The following is a 14,609-nucleotide window of genomic DNA, read 5'->3' as shown; positions in this document are numbered from 1 at the left end:
ACAATGTAAAGTAGAATATATGATCATCCACATTTTCCTGCATCCAGGTTCTGTGTTCCACAGTGGTGCATTGGGTTGAGAATCATGATTTAAGAAAAGTGCATCTGTTGTCAAAATCAGCCAAATGTCCATGATGCAAGTTACTTTCTTTGGCAAATTGAGACAATTTGTCTTCAGGTTGTTATTTTGTAATGTTTCTTTCTTTTTTTTTAATGACAAAAAATATTTTAATCTTGTAAGTTGCTTAATTAATCTGCATAGATATGATGAAAAACACAAGAGTGCAGACAAAATGTTTTTTGAGAGCTGTGATTTGTTGTTAAATTTTGTCTTTAACATACCAATGATACTTCTAGAGTCGATGAATATGCTGTTATGGCTGCAATTATCATTTCAATCTGAGAGTTTTCTTGATACCTCATATATTATTTCATGTGTAAACGGTAATGAAAATAGATGTCCCTCATAGTATTCCTCATGGATTTCAGAAGATCACACTATGTCCGCACAGACGTCCTGAGCAGCACGCGAGCTGTACTCCATCTGTCACACAGGAGGCTTTTAGGCACAGTGTGGAGTGCTTTTCTTTTTGAGCATCCATCCATTCTTTCAGCATAGTTACAAATGTAAAATGCAGGAAAAATAGACTTGATTGCACAAAACTACACTTCACTGTAAACATATGAGCCATTACACCCCCTGGGCCAATTTCTGGTTTCCCTAAATTACGGCCGAAACAGGAAACTTGGCTAAAATCATCTCTGTGTGGACACAGTTTGAAAACATCACCATTTTTTATGGAATCAGAAAACAATGTTTAACTTTTTTGTTTTTAGATTAGCCATAATGATAAAGTAATTGCTGCAGCAAATAATATAACAGCAATGTATTCGTAGATACCCAAACCAATGATGTTACGATTTTATTTTTTTAAATCCTTTGATGAAATCTGTTAATCAATTGAAAATTCTGCATCTTCCTCCTGGAGCTTTGTGCAAGGGTTTTTAAAATGATGGATTTGGCTCCAATTTTTTTTATGAGGTACCGACAATTTTATTGCTTCGAGATGGAACAATGATCACTGAAGTAACGGCACACGTGATAAAAAAAAAGAGTTTAAAAGCATTGCCAGTTTGTTGACATTCGACATTAAAAAGGAACATTGAGCATGTCAGTTGTGGTGGTGAATGTTCATGATCGTGTGATGAAAAAGTGTATTTCTTCACTTAGTCTAAAGTTTCAGTGTGTTTCATGAATACAGAAGGCAAGATAGAGTTCAGTGCAGGGGAAAAAAAAAAAAAAGATTATTAAATAAATAATTCTTGAGAGTATATGACACAAAATAAAAGTGGAAACTTTGATTTTCTGTTGTGGAGGTGGTAACTAAGGCCTGGCTGCAGAGTATAGATGCCCTGATGTTTCTGAAAAGTGGATCTGCAGACACAATCTTCTGTCACTGTGTCGGGCCAACTGAGCAGCATTGTGTTGTGCAGAGGACGCCTCTACTTCTCCTTCTCAAGGCTGCACTTCTTTGTCTTCTCTTCTGCCAGCTGACTCGCGCTGCATGCTGCCGCTTTTGTGTCTGTAAAATACAGAAGGCGACAGAAAAGACTGAGAGACAGTGGGAGGATTTTAATGCACAGCAAGAACATTTATTTCATAGTGTTTATTCTTTGGGTCATTTTGACAACTGAAACTTAACAAAACACTGTAGTAGCCTGACAAATTATGCCCACAAATTTATAGTATATGCCAGATCTCTTGCGTATGATTATTGAGCACAATTATCACTGTCAACAGCATAAAACAGAGCAAGAAGATGGAAGGGGTGCAAAACGTATGAGCCCAACTAAAGCTCACAGCCACTGGCAAGCAAAATGAATAGATGGCACATGGAGACAAGCATTACGTGTGTAAGTGGCTATTTAACAATCTACAATTAATACAAGGGGCCTTAAAATCAGCTAGAAAAAATTAAGCTTTGCGTGAGTTTTAAGAGACACTAACATGAGCAACATTTGGTGAGTTTGGGGATCACACCCCCAAATGGACATTTCTACCTTTGATTCTTCTGCAGTAGTTGAAACTGACACTCATAGCAACAAGCAATGTGAGAGGCACCATCGCCCTTGACGCATGTTTCAGCACGTTTTTAGAGAACACAGTGAAAACCCATGCAAGGAGAACATGAAGACACTCAGACTTGGAGCTATGTAAGCTTGGATCATTTCTCCATCATGCAGCTTTCAATGAAATGATAAATGGAGCAAATCTTATCTGATTGTCTGATAAAAGCATTTCTTTAAATGACATGGGAGAGAAAAACTACGCGTGAGGATATGCTTAAAGTATTTGTCCGCGACAGCTTGTACTTCTCAGTCATTCTCTCAGTGTTTTCCGATTTTTGTAGAACACCACAGTCCTTAATGGAGATTGATAGCAAGCCATGAAGTTCCATGTGTATCAGCTGTTGAGAGAAAAATACAGCAACAACACCACAGCCTCACCAGCCAGCAAACTCATTTTCCCACGTTGGCGTAGCTGCTTTCTGAAGTAAAGATCAAAGCCACCCCGCAGATGATTGGTGACAAGCCATGATTACATGACAACAAGCCAAGTCTGTTGAACTGTTTAACATGCCTAAATAAACCCTGCCTGGTGAACGGGAGATGAAGAGTCCCACAGGGGGGGCGAAAAAAGGCCATGAAGGGGATGTGAGAGAGTGGGTTCCAGAGCAATGGCTCCTCTGTGTGTTACTTACCAGGTTGTGCGTTGTTTTGTTGCGATGAGGGATCTGCTACACTGGCAACGCTGGAACAAGCCTCTTTCTCCTTGGAGAGGGGGCACGCCAGTCCACCTCCGGCATCTAATAGACTCTCTCTGGAGAACTCTGCGGGGTTTACGACGAAGGGATGAGACACAGGAGAAGGCAGCCACAGTGAAAACTGACCAGACAAAAACACAGCAGTGCACTTCACCATACAGCGGTGCTGACAAAGCGCCAATATGTTCCTTTAAAGGCTGCTAGTGCACAGAACCAGCCCTGACCGCCTCATCTATCAATGCCACCTGACATTTACAATTGCCTGCTCTTTATTCATGCTGAGTTTTAAGGGACTGATGCTTGAGTGAAGCTATACTCAAACAGACCGCTGTTAATGGTCATTGATTTGTTTTCCCAAGCTTCCACTTGGATCATTTTTATTTTGATTAAAACTTAAATTGCACCTCTTCTAATGGTTGTACAAGTCAACACGAGCATGATCACCCTGTAGGCTTTACCTAAGGAATACACAACAAAAGCATCTGACAGCCGTTGGATTAGAATTTGATCTTGTCACTGTGATATAGTTTAAGAAAAAAAAAAAAAAAAAGCCCCACTCATGATGCATTAGCCCTGTCCAATTACTGAAGTGTGCACAGTATGTGCTATACTCTGTGACCCTCTCTCCATCTGCCATTACAGTGAATTACTCAGCCTGCGCTGAAAAGCTGACCTCAGTTTTTCGGGGGGGGGGGGGGGGGTTCTCAGTGAAAGTACTTGGCACAAACAACACACGGTATATGCCAGGGTGGCACTTTGACCATGTAAGTGTTTTTTCATTAAAGGAGTGGGTTGACCTTTTAGGAAATACTGTCTCTCTCTCTCTCTTTGGTATTGGGCAAAAAAATATTGATGGACAGATCAATGCCACTTTTGGTTAAGTGAGTAGATGCTTATTTTTCACAAAGAAGACTTGCATAATCCGCATACCAGCTGAGCCAATTGTAGCTCAGGTGCTGCTGATTGTCTTCCAATCCCATAATTGGTGTCTTGAACCACAACTCCTCATGTTCAAATGTCCTTGGGCAACACACCCTTGGTGTGCGAGCACCTTAAAAGACAACCGTTAGTGTGGGTGTTCTATGGCCTCCTGTAACAACTGCTAACTTAATGACTTGCCAATAATGTATTGCAGAGTATGTATACTCACTGAATAAATATGATGACTATTCCATCAACTGTATAAATTTTAGATTTTCCCTATTTATGTATTATTACATTACCGACTCTAACTATTACACTTTGAAAGGCTTTTTGTTATTATCACATTATTGGCAACATTTTATAGCCATAATGGATCAGATATCCTATTACATTTTTGGCAAGTCATTACATTATAGGCTTTATTACACTGAAGAAAAGCATTATCACATTACACATTATAGGCCATGATTACATTATTTGTTTTACACCTCATTAAGAAAAATGTGGCTTAGTAGGGAAGGAGGCTTCAGTATCTTAGGAAAGACGCCACTCCAAAGCTTCATTTAAAGTATTCCAAAAAAATAAACATGAGATAAATTAAAGCAAAAGAAACAGGAGACTGTTGCCAAAAAAACTGGAAAGACACTGGACCTATCATCTAGTGGACTGTGGCTTCTCACAGTAAAGGTGTTTCCTTAAAGTAAATCACCTAAATCTGTAAACCAAATGAACAAAAAAGACATGAATGATAACCAGGAGTAATGAACATATTAGGAGAAAAGGAGATACACCAATGTGAGAACAAACGCTCTCTTCACCGCCAGTGCTGTAACCTTTATGTGCCATGTACTTCTACAGTCTACCCTCTCCTTCCCTCCTCCTCCTCCTCTCTACCTGAGCACCGATTGCACTTGTGTTCACAGCAGGCTGAGAGAAGGAGAAAGGCAGAGATGGGAAGAGGAAAAAATATGTGCACATGAAAATGTGCATAAATGTGTCTGAATGTGTAAAGTGTGTGAACACTCACTAAATAAGTTAAGCTTTTTCCAGCATTTACAGTATACAGCCATCTCATATCCGTCCTTTTTGTAGCGGACTTCTTATTTGATGTAGCAATAAAGGTATACTGTATCGTAAATGTTCGTGGCATTTTGCTTTCCCCTTTAAAACAAAAAATCCCTCAACATTTAAACCCTGGCGAGAGATCATCTTTACCACATTGACATGAATGTAGTGTTGATATTCTGACCCGGCAATCTTAATTACTCCCAATCAGTTACTTGTTTTGGAGCCAGCAGTCAAAACAGCAACCACTTAGACAAAAATGACAAACATTAGAATTAAGCAAATTAAAAGGCAAATAGCTGCAGGAATAAAAAATAAAAAAATAAAAAAATCTCGAACTTGATCATTATGCAAATATGGCTGTGGCATGAGAAAAGCAATCTGAACGACAATGGCAGGGATCAGCGAGGACAGATTCGTTTTATTTAACCATTCACCCGTGGCTCTTCCTTTCCCTGCACCCAGTTTATTCCAATATACATTAAAAGCATTTAAATTCGACCTCCCAGCTGTTTTTCTGCCTCCTACTTTCTGCTCCTCTTTATCTTCATCCCCATTTCACCTCCATTCTTCGTTTTTCTTACTTGTTAATAAGATGCACGTGATCTGCGCAAACCCTCTGCTTCCTTATAGCACACCATCAATCTGTCATGATCAGTGACCTCCTTGCATGTCTCACATCTTTTCTTCACTTCATCACCTGCATAGTCTCTTGTGTCCACGCATTCATTATTTCTCTGCCCCCCTTTTCTTGCCCTGAACATGTTTTGGCAGACTCCATTTTGGCCCTGCTTCTGCTGCATTAATTATGGTCTTTATATGCTTCCTGCATCAGAATGGGCCACATTAACTGGATGCAAAAAATGGAAGCCACCCAAGTACATTTAATCAAGTCCTATAATCAAACACAAGTCTCTGGATTTCCTGGTGCTTTGCTTTCCATATAATGCGACTGATATTTAGAGTTTTACTTTTTAAGTTTAAGAATCACATTTAATTGTTTCTCTGTCTCTGTTGCAGATTTGATTGGTTTGTTCTTGGTTTCTGTTGTGAACTGGAATCACTCAGTTGCAGTGATTGATAAACAATGTAATTAACAATACTATCTGTTGTTCATTTGTCATCTATTCACCCGATTACCAATCAGCCTCAAATGTATGTTGTTTTGGACCGTGGAAGGAATTTCCACACACATGGACAACATGTTAACTCTGCACCAAAAGGCCCCCAATGCTGGACTCAAACCAGGAATATTCTCACGGTGAGGCAAAAGACAAAAACAGAATTTCAATCAAAGAATAAAAGAAAATAAAACCCGTTCAGTCTTTTTTCTAACCTCACCGATTGAGGTTGTCGGGGGCTACCATTGAATCTTTCTCTTTTCCTCTTAAATTGGAGTTTTATTGCAGCATTAATGCCGAGGCTTGCTTGTTCAACTGGGATTATCATTTCTTTTTTCCATTTAACTGAAATATTTTGCGCTCTGAGATAACTGTATTGCAGTTGGTGCCATATGAATAAAATTAATAAGTCAATTTAAAGTGCATGCATTAGGTCTGACCTTTAGGTTTGGAATCGGCTAAATTATCGGTCCCACTGTATAGTGCAAAGCTACTGGTGTAAATAATTTAGAAGGAGGTTTCCGTAACTGTAACCAACTGAAAACTGCTTCCCTCACTCTGCACTTTCAGGCATGTAAGAGAACCGACGGCGGCCATGAAACTCACAGTGATGCAAAACATATATGTCTTATTTCTTATTGAAGGATCATAAAAGTAAGTCTTAAATCCCCAAAAATTCAAGGTTTCACTTGCGGTCATAATCTCAAGGTCAGTACTTAAGCAGATTTTTTCACAAAATAAATTCTTAGAAATCCTGTAAAGTGATGAATTTAAACAAAATTTGCCAGAGATGGGGATATTTTACCAAATTTTTATCGGAAATATAAATGTTTTCTCCTCATTTGAGTGCGATACATTCAGAACTTCACTTCACTAGTGTGTGCAGCTAATGTCTCACTTTGCTGTGTTTTTTTCAGTTTTAGTCAGCTGTAGCAGATATTCAGGGCCGCAGCAAGAACATCAACGTATATATATATATTTTTTTCTCTTTTCCAAGGGTCAGACATACCCTCCATTTGGCACCGCAGTTTCTCAAAGGCCTCGGCCGTAGTGTCGTCGTCGTGCGGGAGCTCCTCTCCGGCGGGAACGGAGTCGGGGCTGGGTCGGTCCGACAGGCAGCTCTCGGAGGAGCACTCATCCCCAGCTCCCTGCTGCTGCCTGTACAGGTGGTGCTCCACCAAGAACTGCAGCTCTGGAAGGAGGGAGGAGGAGAAAGAAAAACTAAGTTAAAAGCAAAGTCGGGGAGGTGAAGATGAGAGTGACACAGAAAGAATGTTAGATGAGACGAAAGAGGCAACATGGGGTGAAGAATTTGGAGTGGAAAGGAACGCGTGCGAATATCGAACCTGAAGTGAAAACCAAAAAGCAGCGAATCATCGGGGAGATGGGAGCAGAAAGAGGACAAGCAACAACAACAAAAAAAAAAGAGAGAGTGGTGTGAGATGAAGGCAGCCAATGAGAGACAAGAAGGTTATGAATAGCACACAGGAAAGACAGGTGGAAGGAAGAGGAGTCAAGGTGGAAAGAAATTCAACATGAAATCCAACACATGACATGTTGTAGGTTAAGCCTTTTAATAAAGCAGCGACATTTAATTAACCTGCCCTGTGTGGAGTGAGGAGGCAAGTGAAGATGCATCGGTGCTGGGATGTGACTGTTTTAATCACTGTCTTTGGCCTCCTTCATCTGTGGCTTTATTAGTTTTAATCCCCTTGTAGAGGCAAATGAGCACATTGATTATTGCATGGGCTTTTCCTTTTTTTCTTTTCCCTCAGAAGTGACTCATCAGCCTTAGTGCATGTTAACATTAAAACTAATTGAAAAATAAACTTTCAAGAGCTTTAATTTCCACTTATTTTCATCAGTTTGGTTTTCTTGTTTCATTTTTTTTTTCTTCTAAAAAAAGTATTTGCTGAACATCCAGCCTTTTTATGTAATTAGAATTGTGCTCTTAAGTCATGATTTGCATTACATAGCTGCTCCCCAAAACCACCATTTAAAAATATTTGGTGCTCTCACACATCTTAGCTCTGAATATTGTTTTTCCTCTGGATTTGTTTAGGTGCTGCAGGAACCTAAAGGCCTTATTCTCAAGAAGACACCAATTTCTAAAATACAAACAGGGAAATGGAAAGAAATCCATCCCAGAAAATGGGAGTAAAGCTTCCTCAGTGATGCAACTACACCTGATTGAGTTTTAATTAAGAGAAGAGAGAACTTCCATTATCAGCAAAGCCGGTAACACCAACTTTATAGTACATATGGTACACAAGAGCATCTGAAATCCTCTGCTCAAAGGAGTTTAAAAGCTAGATCTTGGGACATTGTAATGGCTTCAACTTTTTGTAGTATGGATGAAATCAGAAAGCTCTTTGAGCCCCGAGAGCACAGACTGAGTGTTTGCAGTCTGGCAAAACGATATTTCAGGACATGTCTAACAATCTTTTATATGCCACTAACAAATGTCTGCATTGTGCATAGAGCCACAGTACGAATGGACATATTCCAGTTCACAATAGAACAAACTGAATCTGCTACAGTAACCAAACGGTGTATTTTTTGTGTATCATTTGTGTATCCTCATGGCTGTTCTTGATGTGGGACGGGCTGTCATACTCCCACTTCTGATGTACTCAGTGAAAACGACTGTTCACCTGAAGAAAGAAGTGGGAGACACTCACATGGCCTCTGCAGCTACAACATGCATCACCATGTCAGGACCGTCTGGCCTCTCCATGAACTGATACAAACCTTTTTTTTCAAATTTAATATCAGTTGTGAATATTTGTTTTCATTCACTTAAAACAATCAGTTTCAATAATTTTGAAAACCAATATCAAAAATATATTTAAATGTCCTTTCTGCCGTCACTGTTACTCAATTTTAGCAACATTAGAAAAACTTAGAGGGTTATTACATTTTTATTATTTTCTGACTTGTTTGATTGTTGTTGCAGTGTCTTTTGTTATTTATTTATTTATTTATTTTCCATTTTTAAACTTATCGATGCTATACAAAAAATTTAAATAAAGGTACTGTATATTCAGTTAAGGTTACTTATAAGTCTTCAGTAAACAATAACTAATACATGTGAACTTTTATTCGGATGTCTTTCTTCCAAAAGTAAGTTTTAAGATAACATGTTTCTCTTTTTATTTCGAGGGCATAATACAACACACAGTACTTTTACTTTGTTCTATTAGACAGCTGCACCTTCAAAATTGTCCCTAACTAGGACAGTACGCCTTTAAATGGGATATAAAAGTCACTTTCTGTGCATGTAATTGGTACAATTGTGTCCTGCATAAATGAAAGATGTAGGATATAAATCAGCAATATTATCCAAAACTATAACTCCTACTGTTTTTAATTAGGGCCAAATGTATGATCTGAAGCATTATCTGTCAGCAATACACTATTTGAAGAGTTGTTGAGAAGACCTATTATATGATAATAGCCTCCACCTTTCATTGTAGGCGTTCCTTTTTGCCCTTTCCGTCGTTGCCGAGGAGAGTTCAACAAAGCTGCCTGTAAAATATCAACATGACAGTAAGAGAGAAGATACAGCTTTAATAGATATATGTCTCATTTAGAAAGAAAGAAAGAAAGCAGAGTCCACATAACTGCATTTCTATAATTCACTTTCAAGAAAACTGTCATTTGGAATAAATTAGATTACCTTGTACAACTGGTTTGGGAGACGATCTTCATCAATTTCTGCAAAGATGAGAAGACAAAGTTCAGTCTGGGACTAAAGAAGTATAAAAACAAGGCATATAAATGATAAAAAATAATAGAATGACAGGACATGACACACGGTCTCATTAATGTGTCTCTGCAGGAGCGCTGCTGTGCCTCCAGAGAGTGTAGATCAGAGTGGATATAAGGTGACCTCTAGCCAGATGATTATCTGACCCACTACAAGACCTGAAGGACTGCTCCACGTTTATCTGGGCGCTATCATTTGATTGTTATTTCTATTCAACATCCATGGATAAATACAGGCTCCCTTGACACTCCTTGTTGACGCATTCAAGAACCACTTCATACAGCCAACTGCTGTTTACACACAAACACTCTTAAAGGGAAGAAGCATCCTCAGGTGTATCGCTTGTTGGTATTTTCTGGAGTAGAAGTGGATTCATATGCCAAAAATAGCCAGTGACAGGAAATACTATAATTCAAGTACCAGGAGTAAGTGCAATTCTGACTTGGATTGTTTCCAGCAGTGTGTAAAAAGCTTTAGAATTTGCACCTGAAAGACAGTGCACTGCTTTTCACTGAATTTCAGGGACAAAAAAATCTCCCCAATGTGAACAGATGCATTGTTAAAACACAATTACCATGTTACCCCAAAAATATGAACCACCCAGCATTGTGACTTTGACTAAGCTGATTTTATTTGCAGCCCCATCCCTGACTGTGGCTGTACAGCTCAGTGGGGGAACGCCAATCTTGTGGACCATCAGTCAATCAGCCGGGATCTTATCTACCTGCCTGGCCTGAAACTTATTTGGCCATCGGGCTGCCTGAGACTTGACAGCATCTGTGTAAATGGAAAAAAAATTTTGTTGCTGCTTTTGTTTCCCTGCACCTTTTCATCTTCATTTGGACTTTGTGCCTCAGATATGGGTACAGTAGTGGCCTGCTCGGGGAGTAGGACTGCATGGTTCAAATCTCACTGCTGATGGATCTCTGATCCGGATCCCGTTTTCCCAACAGCCCACTAATATGCAGCTGTAGTATTCAATAGATAATCACATGTTATTAAGACTTGGACAGGTTTTCTATTCTGTTAATTTTCTCATTTTCAGTCCGATACTATATATTCCCTTCTATTTACTTCATCTGGTTTATTCTTGTGTCCATCATTTCTGGGACAGAGGGACACTGGTTTCCTTTCCCATATTAACATCCTGCTGCTGATATTCAATTTTATTTCAATATAGTTTTGAATACAGAGCTTAAAGTAGGTCCACTGTCCACATAACTTTCCTCCATGAAAGCGGAGGTGATGACTAAGACAGTATGACGTATGAAGCTCTCATGAAGTTCAGTCGATGAAGAAAAGTTCAATAAAAAAAATAAATCAATAATCTGAAATATGACTCTGCAGTCACTACAGGAGAGGTTCAAAATAGAAAAAGAAAGAAAAAAAAAGATGTGTTGTCTAGTAAAGTGAAACCATTAACTGTGATCAATAGTGAACATGTTGAACACTCAAGTCTGCGTATTACAGCCTCAGAACTTTCTTTTTTTTTTTTTTTCTAGGACACCACGTTGTTGCCTGGCAACTGAAGCATCCCCCGGCACTGTACGCCGGAGAGCATGTGCATATATTGCTCCTACTTAAAAGTACGCTGCACTTGTTTCGTTATTCCTCATTCTCTCTCTCTCTCGCTCTCCATTTTTCGTTCTTTCTCTCTGCACCAAACGTAAACCCAGTGGTGTGTAGAAGTCTGACAGAAAAGTCAGAATTTCAGTGTCAGTGGGATTATTCTTTATGCGACATGTGGTGACAGCGGCACTTGAAATTGATTCTTATTTTTAGCATGTCCCGGGAGTTTCAAAAAGTTCCTCCAACCATCATGGATTGCCTTTCAAATCAATCCCAGGAAATGAGCCTGTCACGGACTGTCCTACAGAGGGTGAAGATTTACAAACTGCTGCTTGTCAGACAAAATGTCAAACTGTCTGAAAATAGGAGTGTTGGTGAAGATGTGCAATAATCAGAACATTGCCGACGACAATGTCAAGGTTTGTGAGAAAAGGCACCTTATAAAATGTGAATGAGACATTATGAATATATAGAAATGATTTTGAAATAATTAAAATGAATCAAAGAATCTATTTCTATAAAGGCAGTTAACCGGTCTGGTGTAGGAACTGTAATGTAGAGTGCAATTCATTGTTATAGAACACTGTTTAATATGGAGTCGATGAAGAAATGACCAGAATAAAGGAACACATGCAGTGTTAATTGTTCTTTATCCTTTGCTGCAAGAAAATGGTTGAGTGCATTCATCTTCAGAGAATCAAAGTTGACTATTGTTTGATCTGGTGAAGTCAGATGTTGTTATATACAGTAGCGGCCTTGTGGATGTTACTGCTTCATTATTTCACCTGAGTTCATCTTTGCTAAAAACACAGCTGCTGCTCGATGAAACAGACCCTTACTAACAACTGTCTGACACATTCTTTAGAGGACAGTGTCTTACTATTTATGCAAAGTATACACACATTAGATGTTCTTAACTTCCTTTTTATTAATCTGCACGGTGTTATTATCTTTGATATGATGTGTATTGCACACAGAGACTTGACAGACGGAACTCAGCTGCTGTATAAAGAGATTTCCAGTCATCCACATCACAGTATCCTTGATTCTTTTCATAAAAGGCAACTGGACTCGCTTAAAATTCAAAGATTCACCCGATGAAGTGTCTCAGATGAGAGAATCAAAGTCAGAATGCCTTTTCCATCATTGCACAATTAAAAAAGCAAAAAACTGAGACTAAAAACATTACATTCCATATACTGAAAAAGGCGCTATGATAAGAAGTTTCATAACCTAAAGCAACTCCAATTGCCTTTAAAGACAAGAAATGGTGATCTAAGCTGCTATTTTACACCATTTTATTGTTAAAGTGTAGTTTTTATAAATATTTAGTCACATTCATCCACATTTATGCACCATTCACGATGGCTGCCATGCAACTTGATAAACCTCAATCGAGAGCAATTCAGTTCAGTGTCTTTTGCTCAAGGGCACTTTCACCTATAACAGTGAAATGACGATTGAACCAACATTAGGAATGATGACCCACTCTACAAACTAACATCATAATAATAATGCCTATTTCCACTGCAGCACTGTGTATCTTAATTGTCTTTAACTAATTAGATACTGCAATTAATCAATATGAAGATGGTGTGACACTGAAAGCATATGCAGGCATGATGCAATATGTAAAACTAGGAAAAAAATAAAATAAAAAAATTTATATATATATATATATATATATATATATATATATATATATATATAATTGTACATTTGTGCATCAGAGATCTATACTGTATGAAAACTGTTTTTCAAATTGTGTCCAGAACAAATCAATCATTTTGTGCAGCTTTGCTTGGAATTGAACAAACAATTCAATCAGCAGCGGAGATGGTAGAAAAACCATTTGGGTCAAGAAACATAAAAGAGGTCTTCACCCGGCTGATATTCAGATTGCTTTGTCTGAGCACTGAGCCCATCTGTGCTGCAGAGTGAGAGAAAAGGCCAATAAAAGAGCCTTTCTGGCAGTGATGAGTCTATCACAGCAACTCCCAGGTGACTGACTATCTGACACAAAGCCAGATGAGAACAGAGGGGGTCTTCTGACTCCACTTTACTCAGCCAAGCTACTTCAATTTATATCTGCTGTAGCTGGAGTCAGTTTATAGTGCCCTTCTGTATCTGATGAAGACAAAAGAGCTACAGAATAAAAAGCCTAGTGTTGTTTATTAATTTAATAAAGAAACAGAGGTCTACACACACTCATACATTTCAAAGGGCGTCTTATCTCGGTTCTTTTAGAGTTTTGCTGTTAAAATTGAAGAAAGTGGAGGAGAGCCTTTTTTCTTTCTGCACAAACAACAGTAAGATGCTTTTTTTCTTCATTTTAATGGAAACATTTCTCACTTATTGCATTATGAAACAAATCAGCTTCTAACAAAGATATGTGTGCATTTCTAATGGAATCAATATTTAGAAAGTACTGAAAAAAACAAAACATAATTGAAATATAAAGATATAGTAATCTTACTCATGATGCTAAGCAGAAAGCCAACACATTGACATTCACATGTACAGTCACTTAAACGCTCCAGTTAACCTCGAATGCATATTATTGGACATGCGAAAAACATGCAAACTACATTAAAATCCAGAGTCGGAGCCGGAGTCCCGACTCAAACCAGGGATATCTCAGTGTGAGGTGTAAGTGCAAACAGCTACACAACAAATGTCCTTGAATCCTAATGCAAATAGGATTTTAGACGGGGGAAAAGCATGTCAGATGGGAAAACTGACGATAATTCGTTGTGTCATTATCATGAATACCACAGGAAACCTTGTGTATCTTAAACGCCTCCCATGCCGCAGTCGCACCATGTTTCATCAATATAATAAAAGTAAATCAACATTATGGCAAAGCATGCTTATTCATTTTCTTGTCAGCAGTTTGCCGGCTAAACTTAGAGCAAAACTTTACAGTTGAGGGATTTTGACTCTGCCTGAAGCTGCAGTATTTGCACTTTTTTTGTGTCATTAATTTGCCAATCAGAAACAACAGGATAATACCAGCAATCCTGATGGACAACCAGTCCCACTAAGGACATAGTTTTCAAAAGCAGTGGTTTCTGTATATACCATATTTGTTCTTGTTTTTTTCTTATTATTATTATTTCAATAGGGTTTTTTCCACTTTATTCCTTAGCTAGTCTGTACTTTGTTCATCTATCCTCCATTTTCAATTAAATCCTCAATATTCACCAGTGAAAAGCGTTCCAAAACCTTGAAAATAAGAAAATTGGACATTTCAAAAATCATGGGTGAAGTATTAACACCGAAAAGCAAACCTTTAAAACCAACATGAGGGACATGTGAGGTGTGAGCATGTTAGAGA

The 14,609-nt window shown here is 38.5% G+C and overlaps 1 protein-coding gene across 1 annotated transcript in view; it reads right to left on the bottom strand.

Annotated features, from left to right (window-relative positions):
• Positions 1-211: 211 nt before the first annotated feature.
• Positions 212-14,609, bottom strand: part of LOC308108130 (protein phosphatase 1 regulatory subunit 1A-like) — a 31,309-nt gene continuing 16,911 nt past the window's right edge. Inside the window, exons 3-7 of the mRNA XM_080460869.1 lie at positions 9,614-9,651; positions 9,399-9,462; positions 6,944-7,126; positions 2,762-2,890; positions 212-1,582 (exon numbers count right to left, since the gene is read on the bottom strand). Of these exons, the coding sequence (XP_080316995.1) occupies positions 1,503-1,582; positions 2,762-2,890; positions 6,944-7,126; positions 9,399-9,462; positions 9,614-9,651 (494 nt within the window). The 3' untranslated portion in view covers positions 212-1,502. The remainder of the gene's footprint in view (positions 1,583-2,761; positions 2,891-6,943; positions 7,127-9,398; positions 9,463-9,613; positions 9,652-14,609) is intronic.

Source organism: Lipophrys pholis, assembly GCF_963383615.2.
Source record: "Lipophrys pholis genome assembly, chromosome: 4".
Taxonomy (NCBI): Eukaryota; Metazoa; Chordata; class Actinopteri; order Blenniiformes; family Blenniidae; genus Lipophrys; species Lipophrys pholis.
This window is presented reverse-complemented; position numbering and strand designations above follow the sequence as displayed.